Genomic DNA, 21,484 nt, shown 5'->3' with positions numbered 1-21,484 from the left:
ACAAGAAGTGGAATCCTTCACTGCTCACATTAACGCCACTGCTGGTGGCACAGACATTGCTTCCTCCTAGGAGAGGGAGTTATAGCGGCAGGGGAAGCTGATGGCAATGTGGAACAGCTCTGATGTGGCTACTCTTGCTGTGGTGTGGAAAAGCTGGGTGGAACGATAATTATTTCCAATGCTTTGTAAAAAGCATTGGAAATGCTTTCTTTTTTCTTTTTTTTTTTGCCTTTCCCAATTTGGTTCTTTAGCCGTCAGAATTGTTGTCTGAAGACCAACAAGGATACCCAATGGATTTATTTTGCCAAATGGATCATCGTGGCATTGCCGTATTGGTCCATTTGATCGACCTTTGTTTTTATTATTTATTTTATTTTATTTTCAGTTGTTACAGACGGGACAGACATGAGTGAGGGATAGAAAAGGGAGAAAGAAAGAGGAAGGAAAAGAAAAACAGAAGGGGAGAGGGACAGTGAGAAAGGGGGAAAAAAATAAAATAAAATAATATAAAATAAAATCTCCTGGACCACCTGTTGAGAGAGAAAGAATAGAAAACAAGCAATAATAACCAAAGCAACATACTAAACACAAAAACATCGCATTAATCTTGCTAAGTGTAAACAGCAGTAAATACTAAATATTCAATGTTGTTGTGCAGCACGCAAGACAGACTAGGGCTGCTCGATTATGGCAAAAATGATAATCACGATTATTTTCACTGAAATTGAGATCTCGATTATTTGACGATATTTATTTAATCCTTACAACCTACTATAGAACCAAGTCCGCCAGAGCTTATATTATTTTTTACATGTTGTAGTTCCATTGGGAGCATTTCAAGTTGCTATACATCAATACAACTGTTATAGCCCATATTTTAATAATGTGTATGCATTAAGTCCATAGTAACTACATCAATTGCAAAAAAGTGCAATAAACTACAAAAAAATTGAAAATCATTTTTGTTTTTGTTTTTTTACATATATTTCTACTTGGAGAAATTTAAGAGGTTTATCCCTCAAAAATTGAAATGCAAAAAATAGTTTACAACAACAGGAAATTTATTTTGAGTGTCTTCATAGTTTTATTTTGGAGATAAAGCAATTTTTATATAGTGCAGGAAAAACAAAATAACAATCCTATGATTCAAATTTGCAAAGAAAACAGCAGGTGCATCAAAATAAACTATTTCCAGCAGTGCAATATGAGTTCTAAGCATCCCAGAAACTATTCAGAAAAGTCAAACATGACTTATAAAAACACCAGTATAGGTTTTTAAGGCCTACAAGTAAAAAACTACATTTTCCGCGAAGATGACGTCACTTCCGGTTTCTGGCAGGAAATGGCGGACATGCGATAGTTCGCGCTGACGTCTGTTTCAATGTGGGAAGTGTTACGAACAGCTGATCGGATCGGCAAAGTGTGTTTCTGGAATATTATGTTTTTGTTCCTGCTAGTGCTTTTTTATTTTTGCAAAGCTATATGTGGAAGGAAACCGTGACTGAGGACAAGCTGATGGCATAAGATGTAAAATTATTGCGCTAGCTTACACGGTTCAGGTTCTACAGGGATTTAAAAATAGTTACGCAAAACGGAGCGTGCTGCTCTGACCGGCTTTAAAGGGTTAACAATAACAATGTATTGAATAATGACTTTAAAAAATAATATAAAATAGTGTGCAAATACTGATAACAGTGCAAATGTTTGCAATATAAGAAATAAATTTCGTGGGAGATCGTGGCTCAAGAGTTGGGAGTTCGCCTTGTAATCGGAAGGTTGCCGGTTCGAGCCCCGGCTTGGACAGTCTCGATCATTGTGTCCTTGGGCAAGACACTTCACCCGTTGCCTACTGGTGGTGGTCAGAGGGCCCGGTGGCGCCAGTGTCCGGCAGCCTCGCCTCTGTCAGTGCGCCCCAGGGTGGCTGTGGCTACAATGTAGCTTGCCATCACAGGGGTGTGAATGGGTGGATGACTGAATGTTTAAAGCGCTTTGGGGTCCTTAGGGACTAGTAAAGCACTATACAAATACAGGCCATTTACCATTTACCATAAATGAAAAATGTAAACATCTATGTTTAGTGAACTTTGTAGTGTTGCTCTGTGGTGCAGCTACGACACTGTAGCAAAGTTTACACACTATGTCTACTTGATCCACGTCTGACTCCACCAACCCATAATGTTTCCACACCACTGAAGTTTTTTTTACCTCTCTTTTCAACCAACGGCAGTCACTCTCCTCTCCAAATAACTTCTGCTTAGCTTTCCGAGCTTCCCTCGGGTCCTCTTAATTGTTGTGACGCGTGTTCGAAACGAGAGGTGCGCTCGATTTGCCACACGGAGCAGCGCGAGAGTAAAGCACGAGAGAGGGGCTAATAATCGGCTCAGTCACTTTTAATGATCGTTGAAAGCCCAGATCGTAATCGTGATTAAAATTCGATTAATTGAGCAGCCCTAAGACAGAAAGCGCACAATGTGCTTTGAAGTAGCCGCCAAGAAAGGTGTAATTTAAGTCTACAAACAGTGAACACGCGTGTGCACAACTGTGTGGATCAGCGCGCTTGTATTCAAATGGTTCCCACATGTAATGGTCTGCAAGAGGATGTAGAGAGCCATAGCCCTGTCCCCCAGGGCATGAAGCAGGCATGGAGGAGATCCAGGCCCCAGACATCCAGAGGCCCCAGAGTGCGAGAGCCCAATGAGGACCACCGAAGGGGCATCCGTGCCACCTTCATGGGAAGGGCTGAGGATCCCCAGTAGCCACCGAGCAGAAGCTAGAGGGGGCTGCACCAGCATGCCCGCCGGCTCTGCCGGCAGCCAGCTGTGCCAGAGTGAACCGAGCCACAGGCCCAGAGGCCGGAGGCCTGAGGGTCCCCGCACCCCAGAGGAGGCCTGACTGAGCAACAGGCGCCAGGCCCCGCCAAGTAGCCACCGGGAGTGAGCTGGTACATACCTGAGCGCCCAGCCCCGGACACCAAGAACCACCAATGCACCGACCCCTGAGGGCATCAGTCACCGGCAGGGGGTGTGGTGACGGGAGATAGGCCTCCACACTTTGGAGGGCCTGGGAGTTCCCAGAGAGGTGGAGTCTAAGACCCAACCTGACATATAGACACAGACAAACAGGCACACACAAACACAAACATGCATTCCTACCCTCATGCACACATATACAAACACTCAGCACTCACCCAACGTAAGGATTGACATAAATTGACATGTACACACAATCACACTCCCCAAACATACTCTATACCCCGGGTATAGAGTGAAGCTTACTGCCACACCACCATGAACACGCCCGATCTCGTCTGATCTCGAAAACAGTCACTGTCACTAACCACTGGAGCTTGCTCGGTGAGCGAAGGCTGACAGTGGCGTGAACGCCGCTTTCTCTGGGAAAAGGGAGGCGCTGACATTTCTGGTGGCGTTATGTCCAGTGACTTATGCTGAGAGTCCTCTGCCTGGTCAGGCAGCGAATCTTCTGGCAGGCCGGGCAGGTGCGTGGGTGGAGTTGGAGATGAAGGTGCAATTAATTGAGAAGAAAGTCCTTTTTTTTTTCTTTTTCTTTTTTTTTAGCCTGTCCCGTTTGGCTCTTTTGCCATCAGAATTGTTGTCTAAAGGCGAAGAAAGATGCCCAACGGATTTACTTTACCAAATGGACCATCCCAGCCCCGCCGTAATGGTCTATTTGATTCACCTTTTTTTTATTGTTTATTTTATTTCATTTTCACTTGCTAAATACGGGACAGATTTGACTGGGGAAAAGAAAAGGGAGAAAGAAAGAGGGAAAGAAAAACAGCGGGGAAGAGGGACGGGGATAAAGGGCAAAAAACAAAAAACAACAAAATAAGCAGACAAAAATTCAAATATCAATCACCTGGATAATCTGTTGAGAAAGAAAAAAGAAAAAACAAGCAGAAGAAAAAAAAGAGCAACATAATAAACAACATCATGATGATATATGGGAATATAACAGTAAATACTAAATATTAAACATTATTGTGCAGCACGTAAGATCGACAGCGCACAGTGTGCTTTGAGGTAGGAGCCAAAAAGGGTGTACTTTGTGTGTGTGAGCACCCGTGTGTACACCTGTGAGCATGAGCGCGCTTGTATTAAAAGGTTCCTTCATGTAATGATCTGCTAGAGGGTGTGGGGGGGCCACAGCCCCATCCTCCACGGCATGAAGCAGATCACAACTCCAGACATCCAGAGGCCCTTAGAACACAAGAGACCAAGGAATACCAACAGAGGGGCAGCCGCGCCACTATCCCAGAAAGAGCTGAGTAGAGTCCCAGTTGAGGGGTCACTCAGCAGCCGCGGAGCAGAAGCCAGGGGGGGGTTGCAGTGACGTGCTCGTGAGCTCCGCCGGCAGCCAGCTGTGCCAGCGTGACCGAGCCTCAGGCCGAGAGGCCGAGGGCACAAAGAACCACCAACGCACCGATGTCTGAGGGCGTCTGCCACTGGCAGGGGAAGTGGTGGGGGGAGATAGACCTCCAAACCTTGGAGGACCTGAGATGTCCCCAGAGAGGTGGCGTCTGATACCCGACCTGACATATAGACACAGACAAACAGGCACACACAGATACAGACATCCATTCCCACCCTCATGCTCTCATATGCAATTACTCAACACTCACCCACATTCCAGACCCCAGTCGGACGGCCAACTCCTCCTCCTGGCCCCCCGCTCCAACAGGCAACAGAGAACGGGGGTGTGTGAAGACTCCAAACCTCCCTCCGTGGCTCACATGTAGTGTTGATGCATGTGTGTTCTAAGGTGCATTTAAAACCCAGGAGGGCATGGAGCTACGTGCCAGAGAGCAGCAGGTAAGCGCATAGCCCCTCCTGATTTCCCTCAATGTCTACGTGTGTTTAAAATTGAGATTGAGAGGTGGGCAACGACACCAGGGGTGAGGTGTACACCCTGATGGTCTTTTGGATTCCGTGTAGCGTGCCCACCCCCAAGGGACAGAGGGGGGGATGCCTCCCCTGCACCCAGGTGACACACCTTTACCCCAGCAGCGCCGCCCGGCCCCACCGAGCCCGGGACAGCCCACCCAACCCCACCACAGAGAAAACTGCACCCACCCCGTCATCCACTCATGTTCCAGACTACACAAGACAATAGACGCCCAGGCTGAGATCTTCCTCCACCTCTCCTGTATCTCCCCCTCCTGCAGAGAGAGTTCCTGAAGAGAGGAGACCGCCTGCAAGATGTGACAGCCTCCCCCACCAGTTGAAGAGCCCCCCAGATGGCTTGATGCACTGGCGGCACCCTGCGCCAGGGCTGGGCCCCCATACACCCACCCGCCCACAACCCCAGCAACACACCAACCAGGACCCAAGCCCCCGAGGCCCAGCAAGGGCCCCAGCCCAGAGACGGAGCGCCCCCAGAACCTCACGCCCGTCCCGGACCCACCCAGGGGCAGCCAGTCTACCAGGTCAGTAACCCACGTCCGTCAGCACAGACCCTCCCCTAGCCCCGCTGCACGCAGCCACGAGGAAACCGTCACCTGAGAGCCAACAGAGCCCTTAACAGGCCATGACCGCTACCCCGGGTTGAGCCCCCCCAAGGAAGATGCTCCTGGGGAACCCCCCAACGCCCTAAGCCTGTCCCTACCCCTACACCAATCACAACAGCGAAGGTGGGACCAAACTATGACCCCCCCCACCCCCCCCCCCCACCCCCACTAGGTGATGGAGCTGATCAAAGGAGCCCAGAGCAATTGATCTGATGTGGTGGCAGAGGCTGTATCACGACTAATGTAATCTAATAGATAATTTCTATATTGGTTAGAATTAAGATTGTTTTTATTTTTCCAGTTCATGAGGACTGTTTTCTTGGCTATGCATAGGGCAGTGAAAACCATATGGGCTATATTCTTTTCTGAAGTGACATTATCTAAGCTGCCCAACAAACACACTAAGGGGGAAGTTGGAATGTTACATTTCAGACACTTGGATAAGTCTTCACATATCTCGCGCCAAAACTTCTGAACTGGTGGACAGAACCAAAGAGCGTGGATATAATTGTGCGGTGTATTGGTTTGGCAGTGTGAGCAGTTGTTGGTAGAGGTAAAGCCCATCTTGAACATCTGATGACCTGTATAGTGCACTCTATGTAGTATTTTGTATTGAATTAATTGAAGACTGGGATTTCTAATTAAATGAAAGGTTTTTAAGCAAATCTGAGACCAGAAGTTTTGGTCTAAGTTAACTGATAAATCCGCTTCCCATTTTGCAATAGGCAGTGATAGAGAAGAAAGTCTTTTATTAGCAGGTGAAGAGAATTCAGTATAGCCACGGGAGACCAAAAACTAATTGCTATAGCCGGTTAGGTACAGTGCGACAATACTCCTCAGGAAAATCCAGCCGCTGGTTACGTAGCTGGTCCATGGAGTGAATGATATCCTGCCGGAGTTCTGAGGGAGCAAGTGCTGCTGGGTCCATTGTATGGTTGCGTCGTTTTTTTCATGAAACGGTTGTGGCAGGCAGGATGTAGGACCCAGAATGCAGGACACTCAGAAGGAGGAATAAACGCAAGGAGGCTGCTTTATTGCAGTGGAAAAACTTACACAAGAAAATACTTGCAAAACAGAAAACTAGAAAGTGGGAACTGAAAACAAAACACTGAGAAAGCAGGAAACTATCCCGGAGATCTCAGAGAGAAATACACACAGCATGTGGGGACGATGCCACACTATCCAGCTTACTTAGTTTGTATCAGCTTGTTCAAAAAGCTGAAAAACACAGTTCATTTGAGTTCAATTAGAAAACCTGAGTTTAGTCCACTTAATATTTTTAATTAAGCACAAGGTTGTACAATGTGTACATGTTCTTATATCCATCACATACAGATGCCCTTTGAGAGTGACATGGTTGGTGAGAAGAAACCTCCAGGGTGGAAAACAGGGAGTAGAAGGAGAGTGTATTAGGGAGGGAGACGTTCTAATGTTAGCCCTCCATCTCATTCGCCTGCTTTCCCTGCTTTAGCATCACTGCTGAGGAGAGAGAGGAAATTTCTCCATTGCAGAGGCAGTCAGGCAGAGGACAGCAGAGCGGAGGAATAAATCAGCCACAGTCTGGTCTCTGGTGACCACCCGCGGCAAGGGAATAGTGCAGAGAGAGAGAGTGTCAGCAAGGGCTCGGACTACAGACAAATAATGTGCTTCCACTGTATGTCCCTCTCCACCCAGCACCAGCGTGCTAAATCTGCCTTCACTCATTTAATGTCATACAATCCCACCCCTCCAATGAACCCGGCCGTGTCCACGCCACCCTCCACCTCCTCTGACGAATTAGAATTACCTCGACTCTATCTCCCAGCTAAACAGTGTCTGATTTGGCAAATGGTCAAAGTGGCCATTATCTGAAAGCAGAGAGGCCAAAACACGATGAGCCTGAGGAGAAGATCAGCAAGGTGGAGGATGATGAAGGCATAGAGAAATGGGCAACAGATTATCCCTTTTATAAGTTAAAGATGCTGTATAACTAAACTGAGGACAAAGAAATACTGTGAGAACTAATACTATGGAGTGTTTTCTATGTATTCTAGGTCTGCAGTAAAGACTGGCATCAGATGGTTAAAGGTACAAAACTGTTTTTGCAGAATGAATAAAAAGTCCAATAAATTCCTGATGAAATTCAATTCAATTCAATTTTATTTATATAGCACTAAATTACAACAGCAGTCACCTCAAGGCGCTTTATAATGTAAGGTAGACCCTACAATAATACATTCAGAGAAAAACACAACAATCATATGACCGACTATGAGCAAGCACTTTGGCAACAGTGGGAAGGAAAAACTCCCTTTTAACAGGAAGAAACTTCTGGCAGAACCAGGCTCAGGGAGGGGCAGGGCCATCTGCTGCGACAGGTTGGGGTGAGAGAAAGAAGACAGGAAGATGGAATAACAGCAGTATAACAAGTATGTGCATGTTTTAGTGCAGTGGTGTAGTAATACTTATGCCACTGATAACTTTGAGGGTGAGCAGATAACTGCAAGAAACCAATTCAAATGAGAGAAATATAGGTTACTTCACCTGTTTTTGTTCTTTTTTTATTTCAACAATTTCTCAATTTCAGTCTAAAAGCATTTCTTATTATCGTCATCTGACTGAAAAAAACATTTTTGAAGTCATAGTATGAATAAAAGCAGTCTTTTGGAGATTTCAAAGGATTCAACTGTGGGTGTTACTCTGCCAGGTTTTAGTTTTATTCAGGCTGCTCTGCTCTGTGAGCCATCAGGGCAGGGCCATGGTTTTCCCTGAAACATAGGAAGGAAACAAAAAGGGAGAACACCAGCCCATGCTCACCGATAGGACACATTTAGTAATCCTTCCAATGATGTCTGAGTCCCAGTGATGGTTACCAGACCTGCAAATACCCCTACAAACACACACACACAATCCATTTTTTATTGTATTTGGGTCTGCAGCACTGTATTTCCTACCCTCTCTTAGCACCACACAGACACTGCACTCGAAAACAAAAATCCATATTATCGACCTTCCAGTGTCACCACAATTATTCTTTTGAAACAGCCATTGAAAACAAATTACATCTGCACTGCGTTTTCATCCGATTGCTCTGGGTGAACAATGCTTAGTGGCCAGGTTAGTCCGGCCTTCTCCGACCCCTCCCTGAAGGTTTGCTGTCCATACCGTAGAGTCGCTAATGACTGGGCTGTGTGGGTGTGTTAGCCATGAATCTGTTTTTACAGTCACCATACGAGGACATGAATTTATTATAGGATCAAGAAATTAAACAAAAATCCTTCAGAATAACACCAAAAATTTTCACTGCACCTAAGAGGGTGTGTGTGTGTGTGTGTGTGTGTAAGCAGCCTTTTGCTGTGTGATCTTATTCAGTGTTAGCGATTTCTTTCTACATATGTTTTTTCCCATATGCAGTATGGATTTAATATTGCTGATCTTCAGCATAATTGGCTGTGTTCTGGCTGGTTAAATTTACCATCAAATATTATAGAAGCAACAATAATTTGAATCCATAGAAAATATTTACAAAACCCTCATTTGCATTTCAAAACTAAGGTCAGGACTTCCTAAGTAGGTGCAGTTACATTTGTGACCAAAAGTAGTGGATTCTTATTTTAGTGTACATTCGCTGTCAGAGTGCCAAACTTGGTGAGAACATATATGATTCATATATGATTTATATATGAATCAATATGATGTTTAGGAGTGTTTGGAGATGGTGGGCATTTACCCACTCGGCACTGTAACCCCAACATGCCGTAACTCGCCTCATAACCTCAGCACGTCGGAGCAGTACACTGAAAAAAAATTGGAGTGACATTTACTTAAAAAAAGCTAGGCAACTTTTTCCACACAGAAAGTGCTTGTAATCTTTACTCGGGCTATTTCTAAGTAATATTTACTTACTAGAACCATCTATTTTTTATGTGAAATACACAAGCAAATTGCACTGGCAATACTCATCTATAGGTTGTAACTTTTACTCAGAATACCATTGCATCCAATTACAAAACCCAAGTGAACATTGCTGATATTTCTTTGTGTTTCTTACTCATCTTTTCTTTGTTATATTCTACGTAATTATTAAGTAATATTTATTATGAATGTACTAGTTAATATTAATCGAATTGAATAAATATTCTTATTATTCTATTAGATAATAAATCAATATTTTCCAAAAAAAATATTTGCAGCTTAAGAGACACTTTTATTTCACAGTTGAAATGACATAGATATATTTAAAATATCTACATAACATTATAACCACAAAAAACATGGCCTTAGAACTTCTTGATTGCAAATTTCAAAACAGAGCATATACACATATACAAAAAACAAAACAAAACATGCTATTCAAAAACTCAGTGTGCATTGTCCCCTTTCTTCTAATCAACTTTCAGAACACATACATCAACTCTGTCCATTAACAGTTGCAATCACTACCTTTGCAGACATTCTCAGAACGTTCAGGACAGAAAGAACTTTGAACATTTGAAATTACTGTCAGAAAACAGACAAAATGCAAACAAATTAATTGTGCTGGACAAAAGCACAAATAACACTGGAACACTCACGCTAAAAGTTTCTTGTGGAGAGACTGGACCTTTGGTGACATTTTAAGGATGTCAAGCTCAAGAAACAGCTTCTGAAATACCTCAAATGTATATTTCAGTTTCAGTGGGTAACTTAAGTTGACAGCATAGATGACACCCATGAGCAGGAGGCAAGCGTTTGTCACACTTCCGCAGTCCTCCAGAATTTCTGTCCCCTCAATGATGACCGACACGTTCACAGGATCTTGGTTTTCCTGTGCCACATTGGGATGGATTACGATGATCTTCATCATGTGATTACTGCAGTCCTCTTTCAATGCTTCTTGGCTGATGTCCTCCTGTAAAAACAAACAAACCACAATTAGAAATAACTAGAATAGATTCCAAGTAAAAGAAAAGGTTAAGAGAAAAATAAAATGTAAAAATAAAAAAAAGAGGTATACTCAATTTAGTATACTCAAATCAAACAATATTCATATGGCACTTTTCATACGTAAAGTTACAGAACGTGCTTCACAGAGGCTGACCCTGAGACAAAGAAAATCACTTTTGGGGGCCATCCAGCCTGGAGCTGTCCATGGGACGGCACGCTTGTTGGTAGACCAGAACCATTAAATCATTAAAATAGGTTATAAAGGTATAATCAAATTAAATACTCTTTTGCTCATAAAATAAAGTTAATAAGTGATCGTTAAAAAGTCAGAAAAAAACCAGACAAAAGGCAAGTTAAAGTTTAAGGCAGATAAGATAAAGATTAAATATGATTTAAAAAATAAAGGGTAAGAGCATAAAGATTTAAGAAATTAGTTAAAAGCCTGATTGAAAATATTAATCTTGAGTCTTTTTTAAAAAACATCACGAGTGTAGAGAATCTTTGACCTTCAATATATCATCACAAGTGAAGACCAGATTATAAGGTTAGACAATTTTAATACAGTCATTATAATCATCAGATACCTGATGGTCTTTGATCAGCTCCTCTCCACTCTCTCCAAGATACTCAACTAAGCAACGAATGATAATGTCCCTTCTGCCATCGACATGATGCTATTAAACCCAAAAAGAAAATGTATTGCAGAAAATACACAACATAACATATGTAACATACATACATAACAGCACATACAGATGTAAACAGAAAGTTACTCATGGAGAATGTAAGCCTGCAGCTACATTCTAACGTTGTGAAGTGTACAACTTAACATGAATTTCTCAACAATGTGTGTTAAGACAAGAGTACAGTGCATGTCATGATCTGTGGGTCCAGAAACTGTCTCTGCCCAGTGAGGAAAGTTTTCTGCCTCATCACTGGACATGCAAATGAATTTTTTGCAACATATCAGTACCTCCTATCACAATATTAACCAGTCAAGGACAGGAATTCCCACACACAAGAGTAATATTTTGGGAAATAAATGTATTGGAGTCTATGGGCAGCAGGAAGGGATCTCGCTGCACTCAGAGGGTCACTTTGAAAATTCTGTAAATTTCTCTGCTTTTGAGCGCATATTAAGGGAGAGATGACAGGTTTGTATACACTTGTAGAGACAATCATGTGCATAAATTGTTAATTGTGGCCACAGTGTCAGGATCAGGAGAACAGTTTCAGCCAACACAGACACTGATCAGATAAAGGACATTGACTTGTATTAGATGTGCTGTGATGTACGGTATTAGTCCGCCAATATTCTATTCTATTATTCAAGCTCTCGGCGGAAGAATGTACAGGTGTAAGGCGTTTGAAAAAAAATAGGTCCAGTTTTACAACAAATGGTAAAACACCTGTTGGAAAGCATTTTTGCAACGATTTGTGTGTGAACCTATCAGTGAACACCCCTGACCACTCGGTGAGTTTCACGTCTTTGTATGAAGCCATTGTGGAGGTGGGGGTGTGCTACCACAGAAACCAAAAAAGCTTGGGCCAGCAGCATGTGTCCAAATTTCAATCAAAATCGTTCGATTTCATCATAAACAATCTGAAAACAAAGCTTTAAGTTTAAAATAACAAACTTGTCCTTTAAATAAGAGTGATACATTCTCAGTGTGTATGACCTCATCTTTTCCATTAGATTATGTAATTAAAATAATTTAAAATTTTACCTTATTCAGTGAGTCCAACATTGGTTTTATTTTGGTCCCTGCAGTCCCGCCCTTCCTTCGAAATATCTCCAGGAGTTTGGTGGTGTACCTGTCCAATCTGGACAAAAACGTTCGCTCCAGATGAATTGTGGTTATTCGCTTAAACTCCTCTTTGATCTGAAATGAGAGATAAAACACAAAATCATATCAAAGATGACTCACGAGATCTCATATACACTTAGTTGCTGCATGAACAAGAACTGGATTTACCTGATTTTCACAGAACAGAGAAGGCCACCTCTCTAAGAGGTCTTGGATTGCGGGGCAATCCTTGACAACCTCTTTTCTTCTCATAGCGAAAGACTTCTCCATTTTCTCATTAATTGCCCTCTCATTGTTCTTCTTCTTCATTTCCTTCAGCAAATCTAGTCTCTCCATCTCTAAGGTTTCCTCAGTCTCACCGAATGGCAGTGGTGGCAGATAGTTGACTTCAGCTTTTTTGGCCCTTTTAAAGCCTTTAAGTGAACCCTCTTCACTGGAGCATCATCTCTTCAGTGTGTTCACCTCGAGCTCTGGAATGGCTAATTGGCGACCTCTTAACTTTGCCCTGTAGTTGCCCATTTTATACTTTATCCTCCGTTGCCAACCATATAGGCCATTAAAAGACCCTGGCTCTTTGAGGCATGGGTATTTTGCTACCAAGGCTTCAGCAACAGCTAAAATCTGGACACCAGTTGGATATGCTGTGAAGCCAAATATAGTCTCTGCAAGCTTCTCAAGAATGCTACTAGTTACGCTTGGGTTGTTCAAAAGTGTGCCATCATTTTCATAAGCTTGCTTTCCTGCTTCCAGTGCAAGGTCTATATCATAAGAGAAGTCTGGTATTTCAAACTTAAATGGCCATGGCTTAGACCTGTAGGATGGTCCACTCTCATCTGGGGAGGACAACAGGATTGTGTCGCATACAGATGAGGAGGAGCTTGCTTCTGTAGATAGTGGAACTGGAGATTCAACTTCTGACATGTCCACAGTAGTGAGACTTAAGATTACTGGTTCAGTTTTTACTACTTTGAGGTTAGCTTTATCTTGTACTTCCTCAATCGAGGTCAAAGTGAAGAACTGACCATCGAAATCCATGTCCTGGTACATAACAGTGAATGGTCCTGTAATATCAAATGTCTCTCGAAGAACATCATTGAGGTCCTGAAGTGTGCTTGGGATGCCTGCAGGTAAAAGTAGTTTGTGGACATCATCCTCCCCAAAAATTATCCGCAGTTTCGCTGAGGGTGCCATATGAACAGGAAGAAGCTGCAACAACAGATGAGAAATACAGACATTTATTCACAAGCTTCTCTCCTCACATTTCAAAAGGATAGGCAAATGTGGTGCTTTAAAGTTGTCAGGCGTCTTCCTGCAAGGGTGTATGAAGCCAAAGGATAAAAATCTTTAAGCTCTCTTTGCTCAAGTAACTGCACACTCCCTGTGTTCTCCAGCTCATAACTCCTCAGATGTTCATTGTACCATGTACTTTGTTGTCTCACGAAAAAAGTCAGTTTGTTACAAATCACCATTATCTGTAACACTTCAGAAAAGTCAGGCAGTCCTGCAGTGGAACCACAACACAACAACATTCCCACTGCATAGTTGGTGCCTAAACTGCACACATTATTGGCAACATGCACAGCTGTAACAGCAGGGAATCTGCATTTCACCAGGTCTTTTAGATCATCTTTAAGCACATCTAAAGAGACCTCTGTTGTTTTTGTGACTGCAAGTGATGGTTTGACAGAATGTGATTGATGATATGCAACCATGAGCTGGTGCTTATTTGCAAGAGACAGCAAAATATTCCTGAAACAACCAGTGTGTCTGACTACCTTCTTGAAAAAGCTGTGTTTGGCCTCGAATCTCATTGTCCAGAGGGCAGCTAGGGGGCTAAATTCCCGAATGAGCTGAGGATAGTGCTCAAGGAAATGGTGCTTGGGAATGAGCTTATGTTGGGGGAAAACATCAAGGAATCTGCTTCGGTGTTCTGAAATGATGCTGTCAAGATAGCAAATGCTTTCTTCAGTATGGGCTCGAGACATGACAAGGTCCACAATGTCTTTCAGTGTCATCAGCATCTGCCATACAGGCTCTTGTTGGGGTACTTTTAAACCTATAATCAGAGGCAAAAGACGTAATAAGCACCAATTTTCATGTGCGTTGCCCCCTACTGATTTTCGAGTCGAAAAGTTAGCAGGAATGAGATGAGGGCGATTTGTTTTATCACTCCACTTGTATGGGAAATTGGAAATGGCATCATTCAGTTCCATGAGAGAAAAATATTTTTTCTTGATCAAGTTATCAAATGCCAAAGCCAGTTCCACTGGAACAATGCCCTCCAGCAGATCATGTAAAACATCTGGAGGGTAACCAGATGTAACATGAAAATGCTCAAGTTTTTCTGACAATGCACACTGTTTTTTTACACCATAACAATGAGGGTGATCTGGACTAGACACAGCTGTCTGTACATGCAGTGTATGTTGATCTTTGGTTCTTTGATGAAAAGACCCAGATCTCACTTCATTGGACTGAAACTTGGATCGCTCCCCAACACAAAACCGGCAGATGTATGACCCTGCAAAGCTTTCGACAAATCCTGCCACAGAGTGCGCCCCCAAATTATCTGCCACCACACTGACCACAGTCCCTTTAATGGCTTTCCCTAACGCTGGAACAAAAAGACCATCTTTCTCCAAGCTTTGGATATCTGTTAACAGTGGCTCTAAAACTCGCTGGAATCCAAACTGCTTGGTGTCTTCAGCCTTACACAGAATTGCAAGGTAGATTGATGTCAATGTGGAACGTAACTGCACCGGAATGTTTCCCAACACCCAATAGACAGCTGTGACTTTGTGCTTTTTTCGAGATGTCCCAAGAGGATTACATACCTCAAAGTCATCAATGTACAGGATGAGACTCACTCTGTTCTCCTCTACAGAGAAAAACTTGTTGTTTTGATAGTGAGATCCATCACGAAATGTCTGGTACTTAAAGTCATTTTCAGTTTTTTTTTCACCTTCAAATGTGTTTTCTTGAAACGACTTACTTAGGACCTGCACCAAGGAGGGCAATATTGGGACATACTGGAAGGTTTTGCCCTTTTTTTTTATCAAGTATGTGTTCTTCTGGTTCAACAACTGAAAAATGCTTCTTCATAAATTCTCTTCTCTTGTAATAAGTAGTGAAAGGGCCACCTGTCCCCAAGGCAGTACTTATAGGGTGTGTCTCACAAATATTTTTCACTAAATCTGAGATAATGGCTGGATCCAGATCACAGTTATGGCTTTTCAAGGTGGACACCACCACATCTCTTAAAAGTGGACCAGATGCAGAGGTGGATATAAACTGAAGCTCATCTACTATTTCATCAATGCATTTGTTTGGGACATTGAACATGCTTTCTAACTTTAAAAATAGATGGCCAAATTTCTCTTTTATATCTTGAGACAACTCCTGTGGTTCCCCATCCCAAAGTTCTAAGCTCTCTTCCACACAGGTCTCATCCTGAGCAAACATGGGTTCATTAGGTTTGCTTTTTAATACTTCAGTTTTAAAATCCTCAAGGGTGTGTGACTGGTGTTTTCTGTGTCTATGTGTAGCAAAGGTGGAATAAATATTTATACTGAAGTTGCAGTTTTTGAAGACACATGCAACTACTTCAAACTTCCTTAAGTGGTTGTTAAGATGCTCAAAATACTGCTTCTCTGAATTAAAAAAAAACAGAGCAGCAAAGTAGACAAGTAAATGAAAGAGGTCCACTTTGTGTGACCATCTTCACATGGTGTCGAGACAAATGGGTCTTAAGGGCATTAAATGTTTTAAACGAGCAAGGGCAATCAGTGTGAAGACAAGGGAACGACTGGCTGCGACCACCATTTCCATGCTTTAGTCTGTAGTGTTTTAACAATCCCAACCTCTTCTCTGACTCAAAGCTACATATCTTGCACATCCATCTCATGTTGTGGCACCTTAAACAGACAAATTATGTGACAAGTTAAACCTAATCGTTACTAATTTGATCTTACCTTGTGGAGTTTAAACTAGCAGTCAGAAGGTCCTATGTTCTGTAAAAAAAAAAAAAAAAAAAAAGGTTATCTATATGCTTTTCAACTAATTTCTAGTAACTCAAGGATGCACACTGATTTTTTTTAAATCTTTTTACGCTTAGTTCGGTGGCAAATTTAAAACAGGTCAATATGAAGACTTGAGTGAAATCGAGTGCGTATATCGTTTTTTGTTTTGTTATTTTTCAAAATACACCTCATGGCAGCTGTGCAGCAATTATTTTAAACTGGACTGTGGTCGTTTTATTCACAAAGACGTTAGTTAAGGCAGCAGGCGTGTGTTGTTTAGGTGGCCATCTAAGCTGTAAAGTGCTTTGGGAAATTCTGGACATACCTCCTGCCAGGAAAGTTAGTCAGCAAGTCTAGCAGGGAAATACACTATTTGCTAGCGCAGCTTCTTTCAGTGCGGAGAAACGGACTTAAGTAGGTGAGCCAACAGGAACATACAAAGTTTGTTCTGCTTAAAACTTACATTCATGGTTCTACTTCTTCCCGTTTCCGTCAAGTCTGCCAACCGTCGAAATCTGGACCATGGTATGTCTGAAGAAAGACCGCTCAAATGTGGGGAGGGGCTTTGACGTCATGCTCCGAATGCAGAGAAGGTGGCCATATTCACTGATGTCACTCCATTACATTTTACTTGGAAATATCAACTAATTAAGCCAATGAATTGGTTTAGTGAATATTACTTGGATCAAATGATTCAATTTACATACAAAACTGAGGACACATAATTACAAACAATCCTCAAGTAATGCACTACAAGAAAAACTGCTATTTTAAAGTAATAGCACTGAATTTGTATTTTTTTGTAAAATTTATATAGCTAATTGAAATAATAATTACAGGGCCAAAAAAAACATTTTTTTCAGTGTATGCATCACATGATAGAGTGGCGTGTGAGACCTGTCGGTGGTCTGGTTGAGCATTTGGAGCTTCGCTACCAACCCGGCATTTCATTTTCGACAAAGTTATCCCCGAGAGAAGTAAAGCAAGTGTGTAAGTCCATCTCTGAATGTTTGTAAAGCATTCCCACCTTAAGCTTAACAACCGATATATGGAGCGACTGCCTCTTCTCTCTCTCCCTCTCTTGCTGCTACTTCAATCATGAAACTGATCAATGATCAGCTGATCGGCTTTTCTGTCGTGAGTCCATCTCTCTTGTTTGTTTTTGCCCACTTTGCACCAGAAAGAGGAAACCAGCGGATAAACAACAGCAGCACGTTTGAACTTGATAAGCTGTTGTTAGAATTTATTTAATATTACTTTCTACACCAGGATCTTTTTCTATGTAGCTGATGGCTGGTAACTGTGCAGGGGCGGATCTAGCAAAGTTTAGTCAGGGGGGCCGATAGGGCATTAACAGGGAAAAGGGAGCACAAAGACATACTTTCCTTTCTTATTCTCATTTAAAATGTCTAGCTTTTAATAAATAATTATCTGACACCCAAAGTTTTAATTTGATGTAAAATGAATAGAAGTCCATTACTGTATATAGTAACTATTAAGTCTAATACCAGAATAGGAAGGATGGTGTAGGTTTAAGTTTATTAGATTGGTCAGTATTGCTGAACTATGCAATTTTGCATACAGGTATAACAGAATAGCTTTAGTGTTGTTGTTGTTTAAACTTGAGTATGAACTTATACAAAATGCAGCAAGATATTAAAAAACAGTTTTATTGATTAAAAAACACTATATCGGATTCATATCGGTATCGGCAGATATCCAAATTTATGATACGGTATCGGACATAAAAAAGTGGTATCATGTATCTAATATAAATATAGGGTAACGGAATACAGTTTGCATCTATTCAGAAGCAAACAGCTGCCTGTCATCATCTGAAATGCCACATAGGGGGAAATCTCACTGTTTATATTTCTCATTTCTTCATGCACTGTGCCTGTTTATTAATTACCATGTTGGTAACGAATCACCAGCAGAACTTTCCACTCCTATTGTCACATTTTTTTGCAATTGCAGCATCAGGCTGTTTTTTTTTTCTGCTTAGCACATCTATCTGCCCTTTGCATAAAATAAAATAATACATGAACACAAAATGCAATTAAGAAGTGACTCAGTTTAATTCTGACATGGAGATGAGAGGAAACAAAAACACTCAAAACAAGTGTTTTTTTTCTGCAGTTATCTCTTAGTAAATGAATTCACGTGGACCTACGTAATTAATTGTTTCACTGAAAACTTATCAGCAAGTTAATTAATAAAAATAATCTTTCAGGTAAAATTCTGATCCTTTAATGGCTCCTTCCTTTGAGTTTGTTCTCTTAAATACTGATACAGTAGGAGTATGATATTATAGTCACTGATTATTTTGTGAAAGCATTTCTGATGGACATTCCTTCAGCGTTACACTGAACCAGCTTGCTTGATCTAACAGTATTAGCCTGCCTTCAACAGTATTGGGACAATATGACAATGAGCAAAAACAACAAATATCCAGCTGGCACACTTGGTAATTAATCCTGGCTCAGCCTCCCTCTGCCGAGCAGTAGAGCAAAGGCTAGAAGGCAGGATCCCTTTGTTAAGCTTTGACCACACAAGTCACCTCACCGGCCCTCCCGAAGCGGGGAAATGCCAACTTTGGAGTATTAAGAAAACCAATAGCCTTGTTGACATGAACACGGAGGCCTAACCCCCGCAGCCTCTTCATATGAAGCATTGATTTTTCTGTCCAGCTGCAGCATTGAACCCATTCATTCTCTATGGCCAACTCACACACTCACACACACACAGGACTGGCTAAATTCCTCTCTCATCTTCTCAGTCTTACCTTGGGGGTGAAAAGTTGAGGATTAAAGTCACCCCTCCTCTTCCAGGTTTCACCACACACAGACATACTTACAGAAACATGTGGAATGACCACTTTCATGGCACCAGAAACATGACAACAAACCAGAAAAAGCAATGGCAGATAGCTGTGCCTCCCTGATCTGGGGCTGTTGGAGGTCTGGGCTTCTTCCTTCTCATTGCCACCAGGCATTGCTCATAACAGATCATCTGACTGTTGACGTTTTCTCTTCAATAGTGTAAACACAGTAAAATATTATTTTAGATGTAATTATTCATCTAATGAAGATGCTAGAACATGGTCTGGATCATTCCAACCCACTTTAACCCCTGTGTATTAGTTCTTTGTTGGATTTTTTTTTCCTTGAGAAGACAAATTTCAGTTAATGTTCATCTGCTGTATATAGTATTTTAGGACTCAAACTTCTTCTCTGGTTTCCTCAGAATTTTTAAGGACACACTGCACACCATGTTGATATATGCTGACTTTACAGTTAACAGCTTTTTGGAAATCCCCTTGTTGGTACAAAAATCCCATTTTATGTATTCCAGCTCTGTTATTGTTGGTATTTTTCATACAATCAGCTCAAGAAATGGGAACAAATGAAGTGTCTTGTGACAGGCTGCTGGGAACAAAAAGTCTAAAGATATAATTTAAAACAGATTCTTTGCCAAGTTGTCTCTTATGTTTAGCCACAACACTGGTTCATCCCATGAGTTAGCAGCCTTCTTTCAAAAGTGTTTGGTTCAATAAAAATTGAATTTATCTGATCATAGAGCAAGAATTCCTGATCATTTTTTTCTACTCTGGGGTCATTATGATGTCACAGAGATGGAATATTCTTGTGTGGTCCTTTCAGGCACAGAAGGTGCACCCACCTCGTGGTCAAACTTTCTGTTTATGAAGGGCAGCCAATTAGAAGAATGTTTTCTTCAAGGGAGAGCTGCTAAAATGGCTTGTTTCTAAGCGAGGGCCTGCACCAAGCATCGGGATAAAATAAAATACGATTGTTTTGAGGTGGGAGTCATGCAAAGCTACTCAGAACAATATAAGAATAAAACTGTGGAGCTGAAATGAGCTGAGGTCACCTTTAGAAAAAATACAAATTGGCTGCAGTGGAGGTGGAGATATGAACTCTGAGGTATCAGAATAAAAGAACAAACAGGTCCACTTCAGGGGGAGGGTATGGAGGTGATGAAGCTATAGCCTAAATTTTAGGAACTGTAGGTTTCATGGTCAGCCATGAAGACTATAATGGGGCGCATCTAGTTTTCTCATTCTTGGTCATTATTCTGTTATTTTTTAAGTGAACAAAGAGTTTCTTTCGACACCCTTTTTTCTGACTTATTTTGACCTTTATTAAATAACTACACACATGCACAGGCTAAGTTGTACAACTGTTAATATAAAGGTATTAGCATGTGATGCAAGAAGAGAAACTCATCAAATCAAAGGCTGGAATAAAAGAACTATCATTTGCTCCCTTACCACCAGCACATTAGTAAAAGCACAATATCACAACTGGTTCATCTCGCTTCAGGCCTCGCTGTGAGACATTATCAGACATTAGCATAGGGAGAGCTAACAAAGAAAGAAGGAGAAGGAAATTAAAAAAGAAGCACATTTTCAAAGCATCGGTGTACCCAGTGTCATTAAACATTTATGGAAGTCTTCCCTTTCTGTGATGAGCAGCTTGGTTTAAGCAGAGACGTGCTGTGGAACATATCAGGAGGAAAAGTCATAGTTTCAATTAATTTTTCTGTGGCATTTAAAGAAACAGGCAAATTCATGTATACTTTGCTTGTTTAGTGAATTAGCCATTAATTGAGCTACTGTAGTAAACAGCCACAGTTTACATAAAACATTCCAGTATACTGAAATCAATTAAAGATGCAGGGAACAAGATTCTGATGTAAATATGGAAAAGTAAAAACTTCAATATTGCACATTTACATATGAAGTGCTACACTCCTGTATTATTTTAGGCTCCTTACCTCACTGACTACATAACCTTCTGTACCAACTCCATTGCCCATGCTGACTGTCCATTGTTACCCAAATAGCAAGCCGTGGGTGACCAAGGACATCAAAGCACTCCTCAATGACAAAAAGAAGGCCTTCGGAGCAGGCAATAGAGAGGAGGTGTGAATGGTTCACGTATTAAAGGGCAATATCAGAGACTAGATACTTACCTGTAGTCAGCCTGCAATCCACAAACAGCTCTCTCTCCCTCCTCATCCATATTGCACCATAGTCTCCTGTAAAAGTCCTGACACCCCTCTCCCAACCAACATGTTCACACATGACCAGGTTCAGTGACAAATGAGAAGACTCCACTCAGGCAAGCCTGCTGGACCAGACGGGGTGAGTAATGCAATGCATTTATATGGATTGCATTTATATAGCGCTTTTCGAGACCCTCATA

At 41.7% G+C, this 21,484-nt stretch overlaps 1 protein-coding gene across 1 annotated transcript; it reads right to left on the bottom strand.

Moving 5' to 3' along the window:
• Nucleotides 1-10,073: 10,073 nt before the first annotated feature.
• LOC309708911 (uncharacterized protein) lies at nt 10,074-13,421 on the bottom strand (the record flags this gene model as incomplete). Its single annotated transcript, XM_082537262.1, has 4 exons — nt 12,406-13,421; nt 12,157-12,312; nt 11,014-11,103; nt 10,074-10,394 (listed from the first exon to the last, which is right to left on the bottom strand). The coding sequence occupies exons 1-4, from the start codon at nt 12,571-12,573 to the stop codon at nt 10,074-10,076; spliced, it is 735 nt and encodes a 244-aa protein (XP_082393388.1). The 5' UTR covers nt 12,574-13,421.
• Between the last annotated feature and the right edge of the window lie 8,063 nt (nt 13,422-21,484).

This window comes from Aulonocara stuartgranti (genome assembly GCF_965226115.1).
Source record: "Aulonocara stuartgranti genome assembly, chromosome: 1".
NCBI lineage: Eukaryota > Metazoa > Chordata > Actinopteri > Cichliformes > Cichlidae > Aulonocara > Aulonocara stuartgranti.
Note: the sequence above shows the minus strand (reverse complement) of the source record. Positions and strands in the feature narration are given on the sequence as shown.